The sequence below is a fragment of the Chiloscyllium plagiosum genome, unplaced genomic scaffold (genome assembly GCF_037043375.1).
Source record: "Chiloscyllium plagiosum isolate Xiang-an unplaced genomic scaffold, Cpla_swu_hap1 HiC_scaffold_6, whole genome shotgun sequence".
Taxonomy (NCBI): Eukaryota; Metazoa; Chordata; class Chondrichthyes; order Orectolobiformes; family Hemiscylliidae; genus Chiloscyllium; species Chiloscyllium plagiosum.
The window spans coordinates 83,772,941-83,793,412 of record NW_028270144.1 but is presented as its reverse complement, the minus strand read 5'-3'; the positions used below and the strand labels follow the sequence as shown (position 1 = coordinate 83,793,412).

Genomic DNA, 20,472 nt, shown 5'->3' with positions numbered 1-20,472 from the left:
TTAATCAGAGGTAGCAGTCAATGAATCAATTGTGTGCCCTTTCCACTATTAAAGGGAAGATGGACATAGATTCAAGTAACCAGTACCAAACAAAATTTCCAGTTGCTTCCTCCTGAAAGAGATGTTAAACAATGTAGTGTATTTGAAATCTCCTTATCTTATTCCTAAAAAGCTCACTTTGGAGATTACAATAACACACCTGAAATTTTCTCACCACAGGATTAGACATTGTTTCCTTGGGAATCCAAATATTTGTAACTATAAATTTCTTTTAATTAAGTTAAACCACTATGACTTAAGGTTCCTTTTATTAGATGATTCTGACAATATTGTGACAATGTTTTCACTTAACAGAAATGTCATTTCTTTTTAGTCCATTGTAGACTCACCTGCAATTGTCCATGTTAGACCTCTTATTTCCCTTACCACAGTTTTATAACTTAGATATTTAGAATATGTGTCAGCTTTGATTTTCCTTGCAGGTTTCTAATAAATTATCTTAATTGCATTAAAGATTATTTTAAAAATGTCAAATATTTGTGTCCATCTTTGATGAAAGAAAAGTGGCATTGATTAACCACAAATAGATTGTTTTGACATGGAGAGTTATTGCTATCATAATTCTACCAAGTGATAAATTAATTTTAATATCCTTTATTCTGGCATTCATATTAGAACATTTTTAAATTTGACTACGAAAACATTCCCAATATTGTGCACACACAAGCAATTACATCACACATAAAATCACTTATTTTGTTCAGGTCACTTGCACAGAAGTATTCAGCGTACAGTATAAAATAATTACCATAACCTCCACTTCTAAATTTCTTTGGTAAAGTAATTCTCTCAGAGTGTCAATAGCATCTTCTTGCCATTTGTTTCCTACCTGCAAAAGATAGCAATTAAATTTTTACTACGGACAAGCACAGAGATTTTTAACCTCAAAATGTTAACTTAACATGTGGCAACTTGCATTGTAACTTTTTGAAAATATTCATAGCAACCACTTTAACAGTAGTTTAATTTAGAATTTTGCCATTACAGGCAAATCTTCTTTACAGCCTAGTTGATATGTATCAAAAACAGAACATGTAGCACTGTAAAAGTAATACACTAAGGGAACTGGCCTGAGTGGGTTACTCGGAGGGTCAGTGTGGACTTGATGGACTCTATGAATACAGAATTCTCAAATCAAACTAATAACCTTCACCACTCCAACATACCCCAATCTAGAAGTAAACCAATGAAAACATTATTTTCATATTTCTTATATAAATTTAAACATTTTGCAGACATTTTATTCAAGCATTTTTAAAAATTTGATCAGATTCCAGACAGAATGATATTTTCATTTTTGTGAAGATCAATCAATTTAACAGACCGTATTTGGTAATGAAAATAACAATGCTACTGCTGTTATACCAATATATTGGACAGAAGCTTCTTTGCACAAGAAGTTTAAAGTGCAGATCTGGAAACTGCTGTTACAGATACCTTGCTCCTCCAGAATGTGCATTGTTACAGTCTTTGCTAATAAAATCAGCACTGAACCTGCGCAATACAGAGGAACCTCGATTATCCGAATACCAATTATCCGAAGGAGATCTTAAGGTCCCGATGGAAACACTACATCAAAGACGTGTTTCCAACAGTGATCACGTCTTTTGTTTATGGTGATTAAACAGACACTGTCTCCATATGACAGTCTGCTCGCCCTCTCTCTGTCCCCACACTTTCCCTGGAGTTCTACAGACGTGTACCCTAACCCTCCTCTCTCTTCACCCACCACCGCCGCCTTCCCCCCCCCCCCCCCCCCCCCAAGCCCTAGATAATCTCTCCAACATTGTTCTGTATAGGGCAAAGGTGGAACCTGTCAAAATGCTGCAGTAAAAAGTTGTGTGTGGCGCTGTGGCTGCATGTGCGCTATCTGGAGACTTACCCCACAGAGGCAACTGCAGCACTCTTGTTGTTGGTGAACAGTCCAGCAACCCCGGAGAGGGGGACGGGTGCGTACGGGGTTAGGGGGCAGACAGGGGGCAGTGTTGGATGGGGTTCAGGGCTGGGGCGGTGTTGGAAGCGGCAGTGAGATGTTGGGGGCAGTGTTGCACAGTGTTAGGAGCGGGGGGCAGTGTTGCACGGGGTTGAAAGTGGGGGGCGGGGCTCACGCACTGTGCGTTTCTGCAGTCTCCTGAGCAGGGAGCAGACTTTTAAAAACTCCAACCCCCAGAGGAAAGGCATTTAATCAATTAACCGAATAATTGATTATCTGAACAAAATAGTGCCCACCCATCACGTTCGGATAATCGAGGTTCCCCTATATTTCTGAACTAAAAACAGCTGAAATAAATCAAGGTTGGTTGATACACAAACAGGGGAGGTGCCCTCCTGTGGCAAAGGGGTAGTGTCCCTCCCCTGAACCAAGACACCTGGGTTCAAATCTCACCCACTCCAGGGATGTGAAGTAACACCTCTGAACAGGTTGATTAGGAAAGTAAATCAGGAACAGCAGAACTTTTAAATGGTGTGATGTGACAATTACTGATGGACAATCTCTCTGATCCTGCAAGCATCAATTTACAATATTTGAATATAGCAGTTGGGATGTCATGTGGCTGTATAGGACATTGGTGAGGCCGCTTTTTGGAATACTGCTCAAAATTTTGTTTGCCCTTCTCCAGGAAGGATGCTTTAAAACTTGACAGTGTTCAGAAAAAAATTACAAGGATGTTGCCAGGACTGGAGGGTTTGACTTTCGGGAGAGGTTCAACAGTCAGAGAGACATACAGCATGAAAACAAACCCTTCAGTCCAACTCATCCACGGCAACCAGATATCCTAAACTAATCTAGTCCCATTTGGCAGCACTTGGCCATATTCCTCTAAACACTTCCTATTCGTATACCATTCGAAAAACCTTTTAAATGTTGGAATTGTACCAGCCTCCACCATTTCCTCTGGTAATTCATTCTATACATGCAGCCCCCCCCCCCCCACCTTCGTGAAAACGTTGCCCCTTATATCTTTCTGTTTTATATCTTTCTTCTCTCATCCTAAACCTATACCCTCTAGTTTGTGACTCCCCCACCCCAAGGAAAAGATTGTGTCTCTTTACCCTACCGTGCTTTTCTCCCCCTACACCTACCCAGAGTGTTGGAGGCTGAAGGGTGACTTTATAGAGGTTTATAAAATCAGGGGGACGATTAGGGTGAATATCAAGGTTTTTTTCCTTGGGTGGAAGAGTCTAAAATTAGAGGACATAGGTTTTAGGTGAGGCGGGGGGGGGGGGGGGGGGGGGCGGAAATGATGCAAAAACAAGGATCTGATGGGTAACATTTTCATATAGTTGGTGCATGTATGGAATTAGCTGCCAGAGGAAGTGGTAATGGTGGGTACAACTACAACATTTAAAAGGCATCTGGATGGATATATGAATAGGAAAGGTTTAAGAGGGATATGGGCCAAATGCTGGCAAATGGTACGAGGTCAGATTGGGATGTCTGGTTGGTACGGTCAAGTTGGACTGAAGAGTCATACAGCATGGAAACAGATCCTCAGTGTATAGTCTCATTTCAGAAGAGCAGTGCATTAGAAAACTTTTGGCAAATTAATTTTTCCTTTTAAAACTTTAAGTCCTGTCTCTTAGCTATCATTATTAATCTCATCTGTATTTCCCAACCATTATTTTGTGTTCTACACAAATAAAGTGAAATATAATTTATATTGCTTGACTTCCACTATGCTTACTTCAGTGAAGATTCTTCAATCTGATTAGTAAAAGAATGTCAATATATAGCCTGCTTAGAAACACTCGATTGAAGTTATCATGCTGAAACAGTCAGATAAAAGCAAATTACCACTACGAAGCCCAATAAAATTCTGTAGCAGCTGTCACTGAGAACAATAGCAAGTGATATTCTGGGTTGCAAAATTGGAGAACATATTTGGTAATGATCTTACCTGGACAGTCTCAGATTCCTCCCTCCCCTTTCTCGACCTTTCTATTTCTATCTCAGGCGACCGAATCAACACGGACATCTACTACAGCTACACAGCTACCTGGACTACACCTCCCCCCCACCCTGCCCCCTGTAAAAACGCCATCCCATTCTCCCAATTCCTTAGTCTCCGCCGCATCTGCTCCCAGGAGGACCAGTTCCAAAAACGTACAACCCAGATGGCCTCCTTCTTCAAGGACCGCAATTCCCCCCCCCCGACGTGGTCGACGATGCCCTCCACCACATCTCTTCCACTTCCCGCCCCTCCAACCGCCACCAGGACAGAACCCCACTGGTCCTCACCTACCACCCTACCAATCTCCATGTACAGCGTATCATCCGTCGTCATTTCCGCCACCTCCAAACGGACCCCACCACCAAGGATATATTTCCCTCCCCTCCCCTATCAGTGTTCCGTAAAGACCACTCCCTCCGTGACTCCCTCATCAGATCCACATCCCCCACCAACCCAACCTCCACTCCCGGCACATTCCCCTGCAACCGCAGGAGGTGCAAGACTTGCACCCACACCTCCCCCCTCACATCCCTCCAAGACCCCAAAGGAAACTTCCATATCCGCCACAAATTCACCTGCACCTCCACACACATCATCTATTGCATCCGCTATACCCGATGTGGCCTCCTCTATATTGGGGAGACAGGCCTCCTACTTGCGGAGCGTTTCAGAGAACACCTCTGGGACACCCGGACCAACCAACCCAACCACCCTGTGGCTCAACACTTCAACTCCCCCTCCCACTCCACCAAGGATATGCAGGTCTTTGGACTCCTCCATCGCCAGACCACAACAACACGACGGTTGGAGGAAGAGCGCCTCATCTTCCGCCTAGGAACCCTCCAACCACAAGGGATGAACTCGGATTTCACCAGTTTCCTCATTTCCCCTCCCCCCCACCTTGTCTCAGTCAAATCCCTCGAACTCAGCACCGCCTTCCTAACCTGCAATCTTCTTCCTGACCTCTCCGCCCCCCACCCCACTCTGACCTATCACCCTCACCTTGACCTCTTTCCACCTATTGCATTTCCAATGCCCCTCCCCCAAGTCCCTCCTCCCTACCTTTTATCTTAGCCTGCTGGACACACTTTCCTCATTCCTGAAAAAGGGCTTATGCCCGAAACGTCGATTCTCTTGTTCCCTGGATGCTGCCTGACCTGCTGCGCTGTTCCAGCAACACATTTTCAGCTCTGATCTCCAGCATCTGCAGACCTCACTTACTCCTCAATGATCTTTGATTATCCAATTCTATATTTCTTTATTATCTGCACATAAAATTTGTTGGAGCATTTATATATACACAAGAAATAATCTTAATCATAACTGTCTTTTGGATCAACAATACTCTGTCATGTCGGAGAGAAAGCCTCTTGAGGGATGGTTAGGTAGAAATAGTATGTTGATAGTTCCTATCGTTTTATACTTGGCTTTGAGTTGCATCTTAGTCTTAGCTTTCTCTTAGTCACTCAGCATGAGTTGTCACCACAGGCTCAAGCAGACTTATATTGTGCACTAAACATTATTCAAGACATACTGGCACTAGCAATTAGTGATAGTGAGGACCAGGGAATTTAAAGATGTGCACTTTACATTTGTTATGTTTATAGTTAATGAATGCTGAGCTGAGCTTTTGTAAAATTTAATGTCACATGGGTGTCACTGGCAAGGTCAGCATTTGTGACACATCACTAATTGCCCTTGAAATGAGTTGTTTGCTTGGCCATCTCAGACGGCTTTAAGAGTCAACCATTGCGGTGGGTCTGGAATTGCATGTAGGTTAGGTCAGATCAGATAAAGATGGCACCTTTCCTTCCCTAAAAAGGACATTGTGAACTAGATTATTTCTATGGCAATTGGTAGTAGTTTCCTGGTGCCATTGCTGCGACTAGCTTTATATTCCAGATTTATGAATTGAATTTAGATTCCATCTGCTATAGCCAGATATGGACCGAGATCACCACTACCTGCTATCCCCCCCGCCCACTGAAGTAGCCTCCAAAACGAATTAGCACATGCAACAGGTACAGAGAATGTTTGTGTTTTCCCATCTGTCAAATGATACCAAACTCCAGGAATTTCAAGATCAGAGATTACAGGAACAAATGGTCAACTCATCAAGCAAAACTGATGATCCCAACTGATAATTAAACTGGACAAGTCAGATTCCAGAATGAAACTTTGTTTGATAAATACCATAAGTTTTATTTTGAATTTGGTTACTGTGATGGACAGTCACTGAACATATCCACAAAAGGTCACAAATGTATTTTTAACAAAAGAACAGTTTATTATACAGAAAAAGGAAAAAATAATTAACACCATGCTGCCTGACCTGCTGTGCTTTTCCAGTGCTCTGATCTCCAGCATTTGTAGTCCTCACTTTCTCCCATCATGTAACAACCTGTTAGCCTTATTATAGATATTACAAATAAGGATTCAACCCTTTTACGCAAGATAACAATCTTACAGATATTCAGAATTCATTATAATAGAAATCAGGGGCCTTCAAAAAGGTCCTTCTTCAAAATCAGCAAACTTTCTTTCCAGCAAACGTCTGCATTCACTCGATGCTAGTTACTTTAGTTAGTCTCTTCATGAATCCTTTAAAGAAACTACAAAATCTAGGCGAAAGTGAGGATTGCAGATGCTGGAGATTAGAGTTGAGAGTGTGGTGCTGGAAAAACACATGTGGCCAGGCAGCGTCGAAGGAGCAGGAAAATTGACATTTCAAGCAAAAGCCCTTCATCATTCCTGATGAAGGGCTTTTGCCTGAAATGTCGATTTTCCTGCTCCTGGGATGCTACCTGACCTGCTGTGTTTTTCCAGCACCACACTCTTGAAACTACAAAAACTGTTCCCTTATGTCTGAACATTGAATTCTTCAACTTCTCTTCCCCAGCCTCCTCCTTTTGGAGCTCTCTTATTGACATTAAGCCACTCAGGTCTTCACTTCTCCTGTCCTAGCTGTTCTGGAGTCTATGGACCTGCAATACTGCTCTTACAGGCTTTCGCCTCTTGAATGACCTACTCCTACCCAAATGAAACCTGTGATTTCACTGCCTTTCAGGCTTGTGCTTCTTTTTAAAAAAAGTTGTTTCTATCTGTCTCCATCCCCTAGGATATCTCACTGCAAGGCAACAACCAATATTTTCCCCTCTTTTCTAAAGCACTGTACAATTCATCAAGAGTGTGTAAAAGCCTCATTTAAAATGCATGCAAACAAAGTGTCCAGGTTCCCTGTCACCACTCAAAAATGAAACCAAGCCCCACCTTTCTTAACCTAAACAATTTAGAAGTCCAAATCAAACTCAAAAGTTATACAACAGTTCTCCCTAGAGCACAAATTTCCAAATAAGTAATTTAGCACGAACCTTCATCACAATGCCCAAGCTGACGCGATCATTTAAATCTATCACTACTCAGACAAACAAATCCACAGACAACACTAAAAGACACACAGCTCTGGTTTCAAGTAGTATGCAAACTCATTGATTATAAAACAGAGACTATTCCAAATCAACTCCACGCAAGTTTGCCTATCAGACAGCCAATACAAAGTTCAAAGAACTACCAACAACTTTAACAATAAATGGTGAACAGGGAAGACTGCCAAATCACTCATTTCCTTTCTCTGATATGCCCAACATGTACGACATCTTCAAAACAGCTGACGAGATTCATTAAAATACACCTCCCTTCCCTTCCCCAACATCTGTTTCCATTTTGGAGGATAAGCTGGTCACCAATGTCCACTACAAATCCACCAACTCCCACAAATACCTGGACTAAACATTCTCACACCCTGCTTCCTGTGAAGACTATTCCATTCTCCCAGTTTCTCCATCTCCATTGCATCCGTTCCAATGATGCCAGCATTTACAAGGGGGTATCCAAAATGCCTACCTTCCTCAACCAAAGATTCTCCACCACTGAGGCTGGCAGATCCCTCATCCCTTTTCCTTCCTCTCGCATCAGTGATAGGGTCCCCCAGTCCTCATTTACCACCCAAAAGCATTCATATCCAAAATGATTATTAGCCACCATTTCCACCACCACCAGACAGATGCTAGCACGACACACATGATCTCTTGCCAGTCAGCCTTCCACATAGGTTTCTCCCTCCAGTACGCCTTGGTCCACACCTCAATGGCACTTTCCCTTGCAATCACAGAAGGTGCAACACTCTCCAATTCTTACTATCCAAGGCTACAGACACAGCTTCCAGGTGAAGTAGTCATTCAATTTATTCCACTGTATTTGCTGCTCACAATGTGTTTTTCTCTACACTGGGGAGATGAAACACAGACTGGGTGACTGCTTTGTAGAACACCAACATTCCGTCGGCAAAAAATGACAGTTTCCTGTTGCTCGCTACTTCAACACAGTTGCGTTCCCTGCTGAAAATCTCAGTCTCAGACCTTGCTGTAATGCTCCAGCTCAGTGCAAGTGGAAGAACAGGATCGCTTTTCCGCTTGGGGACTCTGTGGCCGTCAGGATTCAATTACGTAAGAATGAAAACTGCAGAGGTTCACATGGCAAACACTCGCCCTCTCATGTAGTATGCATGCAAGCATTTGTTTTCCCCTTGAATTTGTCATCTTGTGAATTGTCCCAAGGAGTACAAGTCCAAAAGGTTCAAGAGTTTATCAGCAATACCCTAGTTCTATACTACCAAGCGATTATCTATAATTAACAGTTCTACGCAATGGCTCCAATTATTACTTCCAGTAGGAGCTAGTGTTCAATAAAGTGGGTCGCTTAACCAATACCATTTTCAATATTTCTTGCAGCAATGCTACAATTTACTACTGGTAGGCCAACCACCCGCCTGGGGTAAACTTCTCAATCTCAAGCAGCTGGGACAAAATAACCATTTCTGTTCTAGAATTACATTACGCCAATGATACAGTACTTAATACTCACTCTGAAGAATTACAGTAAACTGTTGGCATATTCACCAAAGCCTTCCAGAGCAGAGTACTTGCCCTGAATCCATAAAGATTAAAAAGTACTCTCCAATCCACAACATCCAATGTCCTCAACTAAGATGAATGGAGCGAAACGTTGGAAACGTCCCTGGCTTTTCATTTTGTAGAAGCTCCAGTGAACCCAATGTGCTAGTTTGGACCATGATAAATTACATACTTGAGTTTTCTGGCATCACAGTACTCAGACCCATTACTAAACTCAATTGGGTTTGGTTCTCCTCATGCTTCCTTACAACCATGAAGCTCAAATAACTTATAGACACAGGATCAATGAACTAAAACAATACTATTAACAATTTAAAGAATCTTGCAAATCAAGAACAAAATAACAACTTGTGTCCTCCAAGACACAGGTATACTAAATATAAACATGATAAAGGCACCAAGAACGCAGATTTGATTCCACCATTGGAAAACTGTAGAAACTACACTGACAGGGTGTCCATGTCTTTATGGGTTTCCTCCGGATACTCTGTTTCCACCCACAGTCCAAAGATGTGCAGGTTAGGTGGATTGGACATGGGGAATGCAGAATTACAGAGAGAGGATAGGGGGTAGGCTTGGGTGGGATGCTCTGTCGAGAGTTGATGAGGAATTGTTTGACCAAGTGGCCTGCTTCTACACTGGAGAGAAACTCAGCAGGTCTAGCACATCTGTGGAGAGTCCAGTGACCCTTCCTCAAAACCAAAAGCAGATAGGAATAAAAGTGGTACACATAGACCAGGGTGGAGAAGGAGGCCAAAAAAGGGAAAAACAGTTTGGCAGATAAAAAAAAGAGATAGAAAACAGTAAACTAAAAAAAAGAGAAACGGATATTGGGGACTATAATTAGATGAAAGTGGGTTGATTTCAGGACTCAGTATCAAGTTCAGCAGTTTGAGAACTTGAACACCCCAAATACTTCATGATATGGCTGCTTTCTCATTATGATGCCCATTACCAGCTTTTTCCCCTTTCTCCTAGCATACCATTATCCATCCCTTTTCAGCCTGTTTTTCCTCTCTGGGCTCTATCCCCCTCTATTCTCTCACTCCTTTCCATCCCCACCCCAACATGTCTTCAGCATATATACAATCTCTTCCCATCTAATCAGCTCTGATAGGTCAGTGGACTCAAAATATTAACTCTTTTCTCTCCAAAGATGCTGCCAGACCTCAGTTTCTCCCACAATTTCTGTTTTTGTTTCTGTCCAAACAGTGCTCAATGCAGAGCTATGTCAGTCTGTCTTTTGGTCACCAAAACAGGATCATTCTTCAAGTTAGAAGATTTCTCTGTTGAAATAAAACGAGGTTTACAAAACATACAACTTTTATACTCAATTCCATTTTGTCCAAACAGAGTATGTCTATTGCAACATTATACACTTACAGGTTCTACTCCAAAAAGCTGAAATGGAAGGCAAAGCTCTGGAATATCAGGATACATTAGCACTGGATAAACATGGCATTGAGGAATTGTTTCAGTATATCCACGGTCAACATATTGTACCTAGCATCAACAAAATGAATAAATTAATAAAATCAATAAAATACTAAAATCAGAGTACTGTACATTCAAGCATTCCTAGTTATCCCAAGTTATTCATATATTCTACAGAATGTTATCTTAGAACTAAGTGCTCACACAATAATATGGGAGTAGGTACATTTGTTCAACTACAAACTGAAATGGTAAATCAGTCAATATTTTGTGTCAGCTGTTTGAAAATTGGGCAATATCGTATGAAGAATCAGATATCTAAGAGTTCATAAAAAGTCAACAGATGTAAAATATGATGAAATGTTGAAGGGCAAAAAATATGGCATACCATCTTTATTACAAAATGACAAAACAATTTTGAGTTATAATACACTAAAAGGCATAATTAATTGAAAAGCAAGCAGAGAACAGTAGATTGGGGTAAAATAGTTACATCAAAAGAGAGCAATGAAGTTTAAAAGTGTAAAAATAAGTTATAGGAAACAGAAGCAGGAAGGGCTGTCAAAGGATATTGTAATTATCTAATAACAAGAAAACTGCCTATATACATTAAATTCCAATAGAAACAGGATAAATTTAATCTGATTAATATCAGATCAGGAAATTCCCAATCACCAAAGTCATCATCCATAGCACCATGAAGCAACATACACCAATACTCTTCAGTTTCTGCCAGAACTGCTGGGGATAGGTATGAGTAACATCTGCTGACAGCAAGGCAGTACTTGACCAGAGTACCACCTAGCAGACATACCAAAATCAAAATCAATGAGGGTTAAAGTAAAATCACCCAAAGGTTGCAGGAAAGTGCCCTAAGCTAGCCATTTATAGTTGCTTCAACTATACCATCTCTCCTCTTGCAAGGTTAGGAATGGAATTATTTGGCAATAATTGCAATAGTCAACTCAATTCATAGTTATAATTATTAAGCAGCCCATTCCATATTAAATAAAAGAACTGAATGATAGCGAAGCTTGAGTCAACGTGGAATATTACACCCACTAATGCAAACAAGAGAAAGCCTCATTAGACCCTGAGTCCCCCACCATCAATGTCTTCAGGACTCTCACTACCCACGTCAATAAATTAGATTAGATTACATTACAGTGTGGAAACAGGCCCTTCGGCCCAACAAGTCCACACCGACCCGCCGAAGCGCAACCCACCCATACCCCTACATTTACCCCTCACCTAACACTACAGGCAATTTAGCATGGCCAATTCACCTGACCTGCACACCTTTGGACTGTGGGAGGAAACCGGAGCACCCGGAGGAAACCCACGCAGACACGGGGAGAACGTGCAAACTCCACACAGTCAGTCGCCTAAGGCGGGAATTGAACCCGGGTCTCAGGCGCTGTGAGGCAGCAGTGCTAACCACTGTGCCACCGTGCCGCCCACAAAAGTGGAGGGAAGAGACTGAACTAGCTTAAAATGAGCCCATCCACACAATTGAAGATGTGTTACAGAATACTCTGCATTCCCAAAACTGTTGCAGCTGCAAGGAATTCAGTACAATTCATGACCCCTCTCTTGTCATGAGGGTTCAGTTCCCATACATAACCAGCACATTACAAACAACTTACAGAATGCACCATACAGTAAATTATGTTACTTTAATAGAATACCCCACTGTTTCTTTATTCTTTCATGGGATGTGGACATCACTGGCAAGGTCAGTAGTGTTGCCCATCCTGAAATGCACTTGAATGGAGCTGTTTCCCAGGTCATTTTAGAGGGCCGTTAAGGAGTCAAGCATTGTGTTGAAAGTCTGGAGTCACTTGCAGGCCAGACCAATAATAATGGCAGATTTTTTTCCCAAAAATGGACACAAATGAAGCAGGATGGGGATTTTCATCAATCAATGATAGGTTTCACGGTTGGAATTACGGAGACCAGTTTTCAATTCCAGATTTATGGATTGAATTTAAAGTCTGACAACTATCATGGTGAGATTTGAATTAGTGTCTATGGAAAATAAAGAGCATGAAAGCATGGGAAGGGTTAAAGCATGAAGACCACTGGTGATCTGTTGCAAAGGGTCTGTTGAATGCAGGATTGGATAAGAATAGTGGAATGCTCTTACAACAATTAGCAGAGTAAGGTTAAGGCTGAAAGGTCACTATGGTGAGATGAGATAACACAATTAGTAAAGTTAGCCTTCCTGTTAAGTATCATTATGACAAGACTGGGACCATAAATATTTGGGACATGACACTAAATATCTAATTATTAGTTAGTAGAGTCAGCCTGCTTGAAACTATTGACAATAAATATCTAATTATGACATTGGGAAAATATTAAGTAGGGTCTGGAATGAAAAGACCAAAAGCAGACACTAAAAATCTAACTGTGACATTAGAGTAACATTAAGTAGAATGTACAACTAAAGAGATAATGGAAAATAACATCACTGATTTATTCTGTAACTACAGTAAGATACTTTGATTAATATAGTTGGATATGCTGATAAGCTAACAGAAACAGGATTAAAAAATAATATAGAAAACTATGGACCCGGAGGTTCGTGGGCATTTGAGAATCTGCTCTCTCAGTGTCACTGTTTTTTGTTGCAAATAAAAGACCTACTTCTTGAAGAACTCTGTGACTCATGGTGATTCTCTACATTTTCTCTATGACATGTCCCCTTGGCATTAGCTCAGGTCATTGCATTACTAGTCCAGCAGCATTATCACTATGCCACTGTCACTCCAAGTCACTTAAATAATGTAAAAGAATGAGAGCAACAATTTCATGGGATCATCACCTCTAAGTCATGCTCCACCTTGACTTGGACAAACTAAAGTTTCTGAAATGTTAATGTCTGGTCAAATGTGTTAAAAGGTTTGTTATGGTTAAGAGAATATAATGAATATGAATGGTCTTGGAGTGCATAAAAAAGGAGCATCTTATACTAGGTGGCACGGTGGCACAGTGGTTAGCACTGGTGCCTCACAGCACCAGAGACCCGGGTTCAATTCCCGCCTCAGGCGACTGACTGTGTGGAGTTTTCACATTCTCCCCGTGTCTGCGTTGGTTTCCTCCGGGTGCTCCGGTTTCCTCCCACAGTCCAAAGATGTGCGGGTCAGGTGAATTGGCCACGCTAAATTGCCCGTAGTGTTAGGTGAAGAGGTAAATGTAGGGGAATGGGTCTGGGTGGGTTGCGCTTCAGCGGGTCGGTGTGGATTTGTTGGGCCGAAGGGCCTGTTTCCACACTGTAATCTAATCTAATCTAATCTAGGTATTGTGAAGAGGACTAGGAGTGAGCAATTTACTTTCTCCACAAAGGAGAGCTCTCTCTCTTGGTTTCTAAGTCACTAACCAGTCTAAAATCAATTAACTTGGAATTCCCACCTATCATTAATGAAACTTTATTGCCATAAGAACAGTAGCTGTACATCTTAGAGCTAATGTACAGCAGGCATTAAAATGCAGACTGATCCATAATCACATTAAAAAAAAAGGTGGTGTGCACAAGAAAACGTAGACTGGCATATTAAAAATGGTAAGAAAAGAATACCCTGGGTTTGGGATCATGTTTAAGAGTCCAAAAGTATTAGTAAGGGTGCCCAATGGTCTGTACTTTAATGTTTGGCAGTATGTTTTAGGAAGACAGGCTGCATTCGTGGAAAGCCAGTCATCTTCCCCACAAAGGTTTGAAGTCATTTTCAAAACCTGTTCCTTGGGCTAAGTGGGAACTGTCTTTTAGTTGCTTAAAACAGTGCTTTCTACCTAACTGCTACCAATGCACAGAAGTTAACAAAATTATCACATAAAATTTCACAAACATGAAGACCAAAGAGATGGCATGTTGGCTCAGAGAGAAATGGCACAGAGATTCAGCATAGAACACCTTCTTACATGTAGCTGGTTGTTTGACCAGCAGCCTTAAAAAACTGACTACTTGCTCTGAACAGCCAGACTGCTAAAACCAAAGCAAAGAGAAAAGCTGAACTGGGAGAACTTTTGCTGAAAAGTGTTTTCTTTAAACTTAAGTTTCAAGTAGATAAACGCAGACAAAACGGAGCCTGTCTTTATGACCCCTTTGAAAAAAAAACCCAAGGACAACCTTGGCACAGTGGTTAGCACTGCTGCCTCACAGCGCCAGAGACCCGGGTTCAATTCCCGCCTCAGGTGACTGACTGTGTGGAGTTTGCACGTTCTCCCCGTGTCTGCGTGGGTTTCCTCCGAGTGCTCCGATTTCCTCCCACCATCCAAAGATGTGCAGGGTCAGGTGAATTGGCCATACTAAATTGCCTGTAGTGTTAGGTAAGAGGTAAATGTAGGGGTATGGGTGGGTTTCGCTTCGGCGGGTCGGTGTGGACTTGTTGGGCCGAAGGGCCTGTTTCCACACTGTAATCTAATCTAATCTAATCTAAAAAGGAGCAACATTGTCACACCCAAAGTATGATCATTTCTAAGCTGCTACCAGCGCAATATTTGATTATATAGCATGAAATTGAAAGCTAACTCTCCCAAAATGAACAAAATTTTCAGTCTTTTGTGTAACCTTTCTCATCATTATGAGATTCAACCTGGCTTAGCATATATATATATATATATATATATATATAAAATACAAAATAGAAGCATTGTTCTTCCTGTAAGCCGTTTAAAGGTCACATCAACATTGAACTTCATTGTTGATGTTGGACACAACATATCTTATTTGCATAGTTTAAGTAAACAAATTGTACTCAAACGTGTACACAGATGACAGGATTGGAAAAATTCCTCAAATCTTTTATAACTACAATGCCTACTAAACCCTTGCAGCACTTGTTTAGTAACATATCATAAGGCAACTGTCTGTGTGGAGTTTGCATATTCTCCCCGTGTCTGCATGGGTTTCCTCCGCGTACTCCGGTTTCCTCCAACAGTCCAAAAACGTGCAGATTAGGTGAATTGGCCATGCTAAATTGCCCATAGTGTTAGGTGAAGGGGTAAATGTAGAGGAATGGGTCTGGGTGGGTTGCTCTTCGGAGGGTCGGTGTGGACTTGTTGGGCCGAAGGGCCTGTTTCCACGCTGTAAGTAATCTAATCTAAAAAAATCTGGAAAGTTTTGACACTTTGCTAAAGTATAAGCCAAGGTGGCACAGAAAAATTAGAAGACGAAAACTCCAAACACCAAAGGTGAATTTTGTACATCACTTCCAGTTTCCAGAATTCTAAATAAGTTATATACTTATGCCAAAAGTATCTTACCTTAACAGATCCCCCAATCACTTCCAAAATCTTTGCTCTGTACCAGAGTGTATCAGAGCCTTTAACAATGCAGCCTTCCCTCTTGCTATAGCAGTACGGTTTCAGTAATGGTAGAACTTTAAAACTGGTCTGGATAGCACTTGTCAACATGGTAAATTGCTCTTCTGTACTCAAAACATTAAAATGGAAGTTAGGAGCAGTTATTGACTTACAAGATTTTAAAATGGTAGACATTTCATAAGTTGTAACAAAAACATTTAAACATTGTAAATATTGCTGACATGTGCCAAAAATTGCAGCATACTGTCAAGTTAGCAACTAATTGTGAACCTCTGATATTTAAGAATGCATAGAAAGGTTCTTAATTTAATTCTTTTTTTTAAAATAAAGTGCTTTTTCTATGCATTACATACTTGTAGCAATTCAATGTATGCACAACTACTCACACTCCTTTTTGGTCAATGATCCCCTATATCTTGACAGTTAACCAAACTTAACATTTTCATATTGGGTACCTCCATGAGCACTGGCCTTCAGCGACTATGTTTAAACCTACTCTTAACGCTTCAGTTCTATACTCTTTGAGACTAACAACCCAACATACAGCAATTTCTAAAAAAAAAGTAACTCATGGCTTTGTGGAAGTCTAGCAAAGACCTACATGTTCCTACAATCTGCTCCTTTAACTTGACCCTTGGATTGCATGTGTTTTGGCCTAGGAACCACTGAAGGCACAGAGGAAGTCTTCAATCAAATAAAAAATGAAGGTTTTTTTTAAAAAGTGAACAGATACAGGTCAATCTGACCAACAAGGACTCAAATCTGTGACGTTTTGGATCCCAGTATCTCAATGTCAACTACCTACAAGCAACTGATTTGGAGTGAGGAACATGAATATTGAACCTTTGGACTAGTATTGTAGAGTATACTAAGAATGCAGACTTCATACTTACAAATTCCCTTGTTAAGCAAATATAATCTGAGGGATTTTATATCGACACACTTTTGTCCATATCCCAGGAATAAGGAACTAAAAGGAACAGTGTAGCAGAAAATCCCCAGATAGAATGAGGCAGAAGTAAATATTTAGGCAAATTAATAAATGCAGATACAATAGGTAATAACTGTGGGAAATTTCAATATCCTTCATATTAACTCGTGTTAAATCAGTGCAAAGGGCAAAGGGGATACAAAATTCTTAAAATGCATTCAAGAGAAAATTTAGCTAACAGCAGCAAGACCAGTAAAAGGAGGAATCGTGCTGCATTTGGTTTAAGGTGTTTTGTGTTGCCATTGGAAAGAGTACAGACAAGCCATTTTTGAGATCAGGTTATGGATTCCCTACAAATGTGATGAATAACACATGAATAACAATGAAGTCAAGCAAACAGAAAGGACAGAGTGAGAATTTTGCTGGTAGTGATAATTATTTTTGGACACAAAGCACAGAAGGAAGCCATTTAGGCAGTCATTATTGAATCTTGGACTGTACTTAGCTCGTCCAGCCCCCTACCCAGGAGTTTTGTAAATTTTCTTCAAGTATTTGCCCACTTCCTGTTTGTTACCAGCTCCACAGAGGCCAGTAAAGTTCAGAGAGATTCGACCATCCAGTTAACTAATTAAAAGAATGATATGACAAGATTTCACATTTAAATGTTTTATCGTAACAAATGACTAAACTTGCCTCTGAAGAATGTTTCCCTTTCATACTTATCAGAAGACATGACTTCTGTGGAAAGTGTGAGGTTTACAGTTATTCAGTTTTTAATTGGCTCCTACATCTCCACTTTTGTTGACTAGTAATCAGCTTGAGATGCATTCCTCAGTTTTCAGACAGATTCTAAATTCATCAACGAGCAGTAAAGCTTATGACGAATCCTCATTCACAACTGTGATAAACATTCAGAACCCTTAGGTATGTTGTAGGAAGGGTCTTGTGATGCAGTTGCAGTGTCTGTACCTCAGAGCCAAAAGGCCTGAGTTTAATTCCCATCTGCTTCAGGTGTGTAAATAAGATGCCCAAGCGGGTTGATGCAAAAAAAAATCTAGATAGCTGCAGGATACAGCTCTGACTAGAGATAGCTATTATATTTGGATAGGAAAGGGAGACTAACAAAATCAAGAGTAGCCTCTTCTCTCAGCTAACTACACCCGAAACGTTGGTTCTCCTGTTTTTCGGAGGCTGCCTGACCTGCTGTGCTTTTCCAGCACCACACTCTCGACTGATCTCCAGCACCTGCAGTCCTCACTTTATCCAAAAATTACTACTGTCCAACAGTGTTATTCATCACATTTGTAGGGAATCCATAACCTGATCTCAAAAATGGCTTGTCTGTACTCTTTCCAATGGCAACACAAAACACCTTAAACCTTGCTCCCCATAAAAATGCTGATTCAACATCCTTGACTTCAACTCCATTTCAAATGGACAGTTTTCTACACAACTGTTTACAACTGGATACCCAAAACATCTTCCTGGGACTTTAGGAGATTTGGAGTCAACCCATCATGAACACAAAGACTACTGCCATTTTTCTCCAAGCATAAATACTTTGCACTTTTTTCCCCGAATAAAAGAATCCAAGACTTCTCTTGATCTCCAGCAATCAAACCACAGACTTACTGTCAGGCATACTTCAGAAGAGGTCACAATACCTTTTCTTTTACAAATTTCATGACATAATCCAAAACAAACTTGTTATAAACATCATAATTGTAATTCTATCAAAAATGCCAAATAAATTAGCCATCACTTCATACTCAGGAAATTAATGTTAAATCTTAACCACTTGGTTAACAGAAAGCTTTCGTCTTGCAACTATCAGATCTTTTGGTCATCACTCCAAGTCATAGAGATGTACAGCATGGAAACAGACCCTTCAGTCCACTTGTCCATGCCGACCAAATATCCTAACCTAAACTAGTCCCATCTGCTAGCACTTGCCCCATATCTCTCTAAACCCATCCAGGTGCCTTTTAAATGCTGTAACTGTGCCAGCCTCCACCACTTCCTCTGGCAGCTCATTCCATACATGCACCACCCTCTGCATGAAAAAGTTGTCCCCTTAACTCCCTTTTAAATCTTACCCCTCTCATCCTAAAACCGATGCCCTCTAGCTCTGGAATTCCCCCCAACCCAGAGAAAAGACTTGTCTATTTATCCTATCCATGCCCCTCAATGTCATAATCTCTATAAAGTCACCCCTCAGCCTCTGACACTCTAGGGAAAGTAGGCCCAGCCTATGCAGCCTCTCTCTATACCTCAAACACTCCAACCCTTGCAACATCCTTGTACGTCTTTTCTGAACTCTTTCAAGTTTCACAACATCCTTCAATAGGAGACGATCAGAATTTTACACAATATTCCAAACGTGGTCTAACCAATGTCCTGTACAGCCACAATATGACCTCCCAACTCCTATACCCAATGCTCTGACCAATTAAGTATACCAAATGCCTTCCTCACTATCCTACCTACCTGCGACTCCACTTAGGAAAGAACAGATTGTTCCTAACGATTGCTTAGACCCAGGGAGTTTAAAGACCTCTATTCAACCTTCCTCAAAGAGAACAAACCCAACTTCATCAGTCTATCCACATAACTGAAGTTTCTTATTACAGATCAATTTTGATAAATCTGTTCTGTAACATTTCTAATGTCCTCATAATCTTCAAGTATGGTGCCTGGAATTGGACAATACTTCATTTCAGGCCAGAGTTTTGTTGATATTCACTATAACATCATTACTTTTGCATTCTAAGCCTTCATTTATACAACCCAGGATCCAGTTTGCCTTTTTAACTACTTTCTCCACTTGCCCTACCACTTTCAACAATTTGTGTACATTTATCCCAAGGTCTTTACTCTCCTACACAAAATACAGTATTTTATGATTTAGTAACTGAATCTTGCTCTATGTCCACTTACTCTACCAGAATACATCCTTTTAGATCTGATTTTTTTTGCAAGTTCTTAATGCTTCTAAATTGTCTTCCTCAAATCTTACCCTCGTTCAATTAGTTATTTTAATTCCAGATTGCTCCTGGATCTTTTCCATGCTGACCTAAACTTTATGGTGCTAAAAAGCACTATCCAACAAACTTTTCCTTATTGACACTTAATTCACTTGTCCCAATTCATTCTCTTGAAAGAGTGAAATATTTGAAACACTGGAGTTTGCACATTCTCCCGTGTCTGCTTGGGTTTCCTCCAGGTGATCCGGTTTCCTCCCACAGTCCAAAAATGGGCAGGTTAGGTGAATTGGCCATGCTAAATTGCCTGTAGTGTTATGTGAAAGGATAAAATGTAGGGGAATGGGTCTGGGTGGGTTGCTCTTCGGAGAGTCGGTGTGGGCTTGTTGGGCCGAAGGGCCTGTTTCCACACTGTAAGTAATCTAATCTAATCTAAAACATGGATTTTTTAAAAAAGGAGATATTAATAGCTAGTTGTACTTAAGTCACAATGTCCTCAGGATCAGATCAAAGGCATCCAGGGAAACATAGCAATAAAAGGTAGAAATTGCAGAGGCACTCACTATAATTCTCCAAACTTCGCAATAGACTGGAGAACTGCAAATGTTACAACTGTGTTCAAAGAATGTGTAATAATAACTCAGCAAATACAGATCAGTTTAGACTCTGGTGAGAAAACATTTAGAAAGCATAACATAAGACAAAAATTAACAATGAATTGGAACAAGATAGTTGCATCCATAAGGAAGTAGTTTAGGTTAGGAATGGAAAAGGAGCAAGAGCAATTTGGAGTAATGAACTAATTGGAAGCGAAT

General features: G+C 40.8%; 1 protein-coding gene across 1 annotated transcript in view; it reads right to left on the bottom strand.

Annotated features, from left to right (window-relative positions):
* rnf17 (ring finger protein 17) overlaps positions 1-20,472 on the bottom strand; it is a 97,454-nt gene that overhangs the window by 26,347 nt on the left and 50,635 nt on the right. Inside the window, exons 11-13 of the mRNA XM_043691873.2 lie at positions 15,686-15,849; positions 10,370-10,489; positions 809-889 (exon numbers count right to left, since the gene is read on the bottom strand). Of these exons, the coding sequence (XP_043547808.2) occupies positions 809-889; positions 10,370-10,489; positions 15,686-15,849 (365 nt within the window). The remainder of the gene's footprint in view (positions 1-808; positions 890-10,369; positions 10,490-15,685; positions 15,850-20,472) is intronic.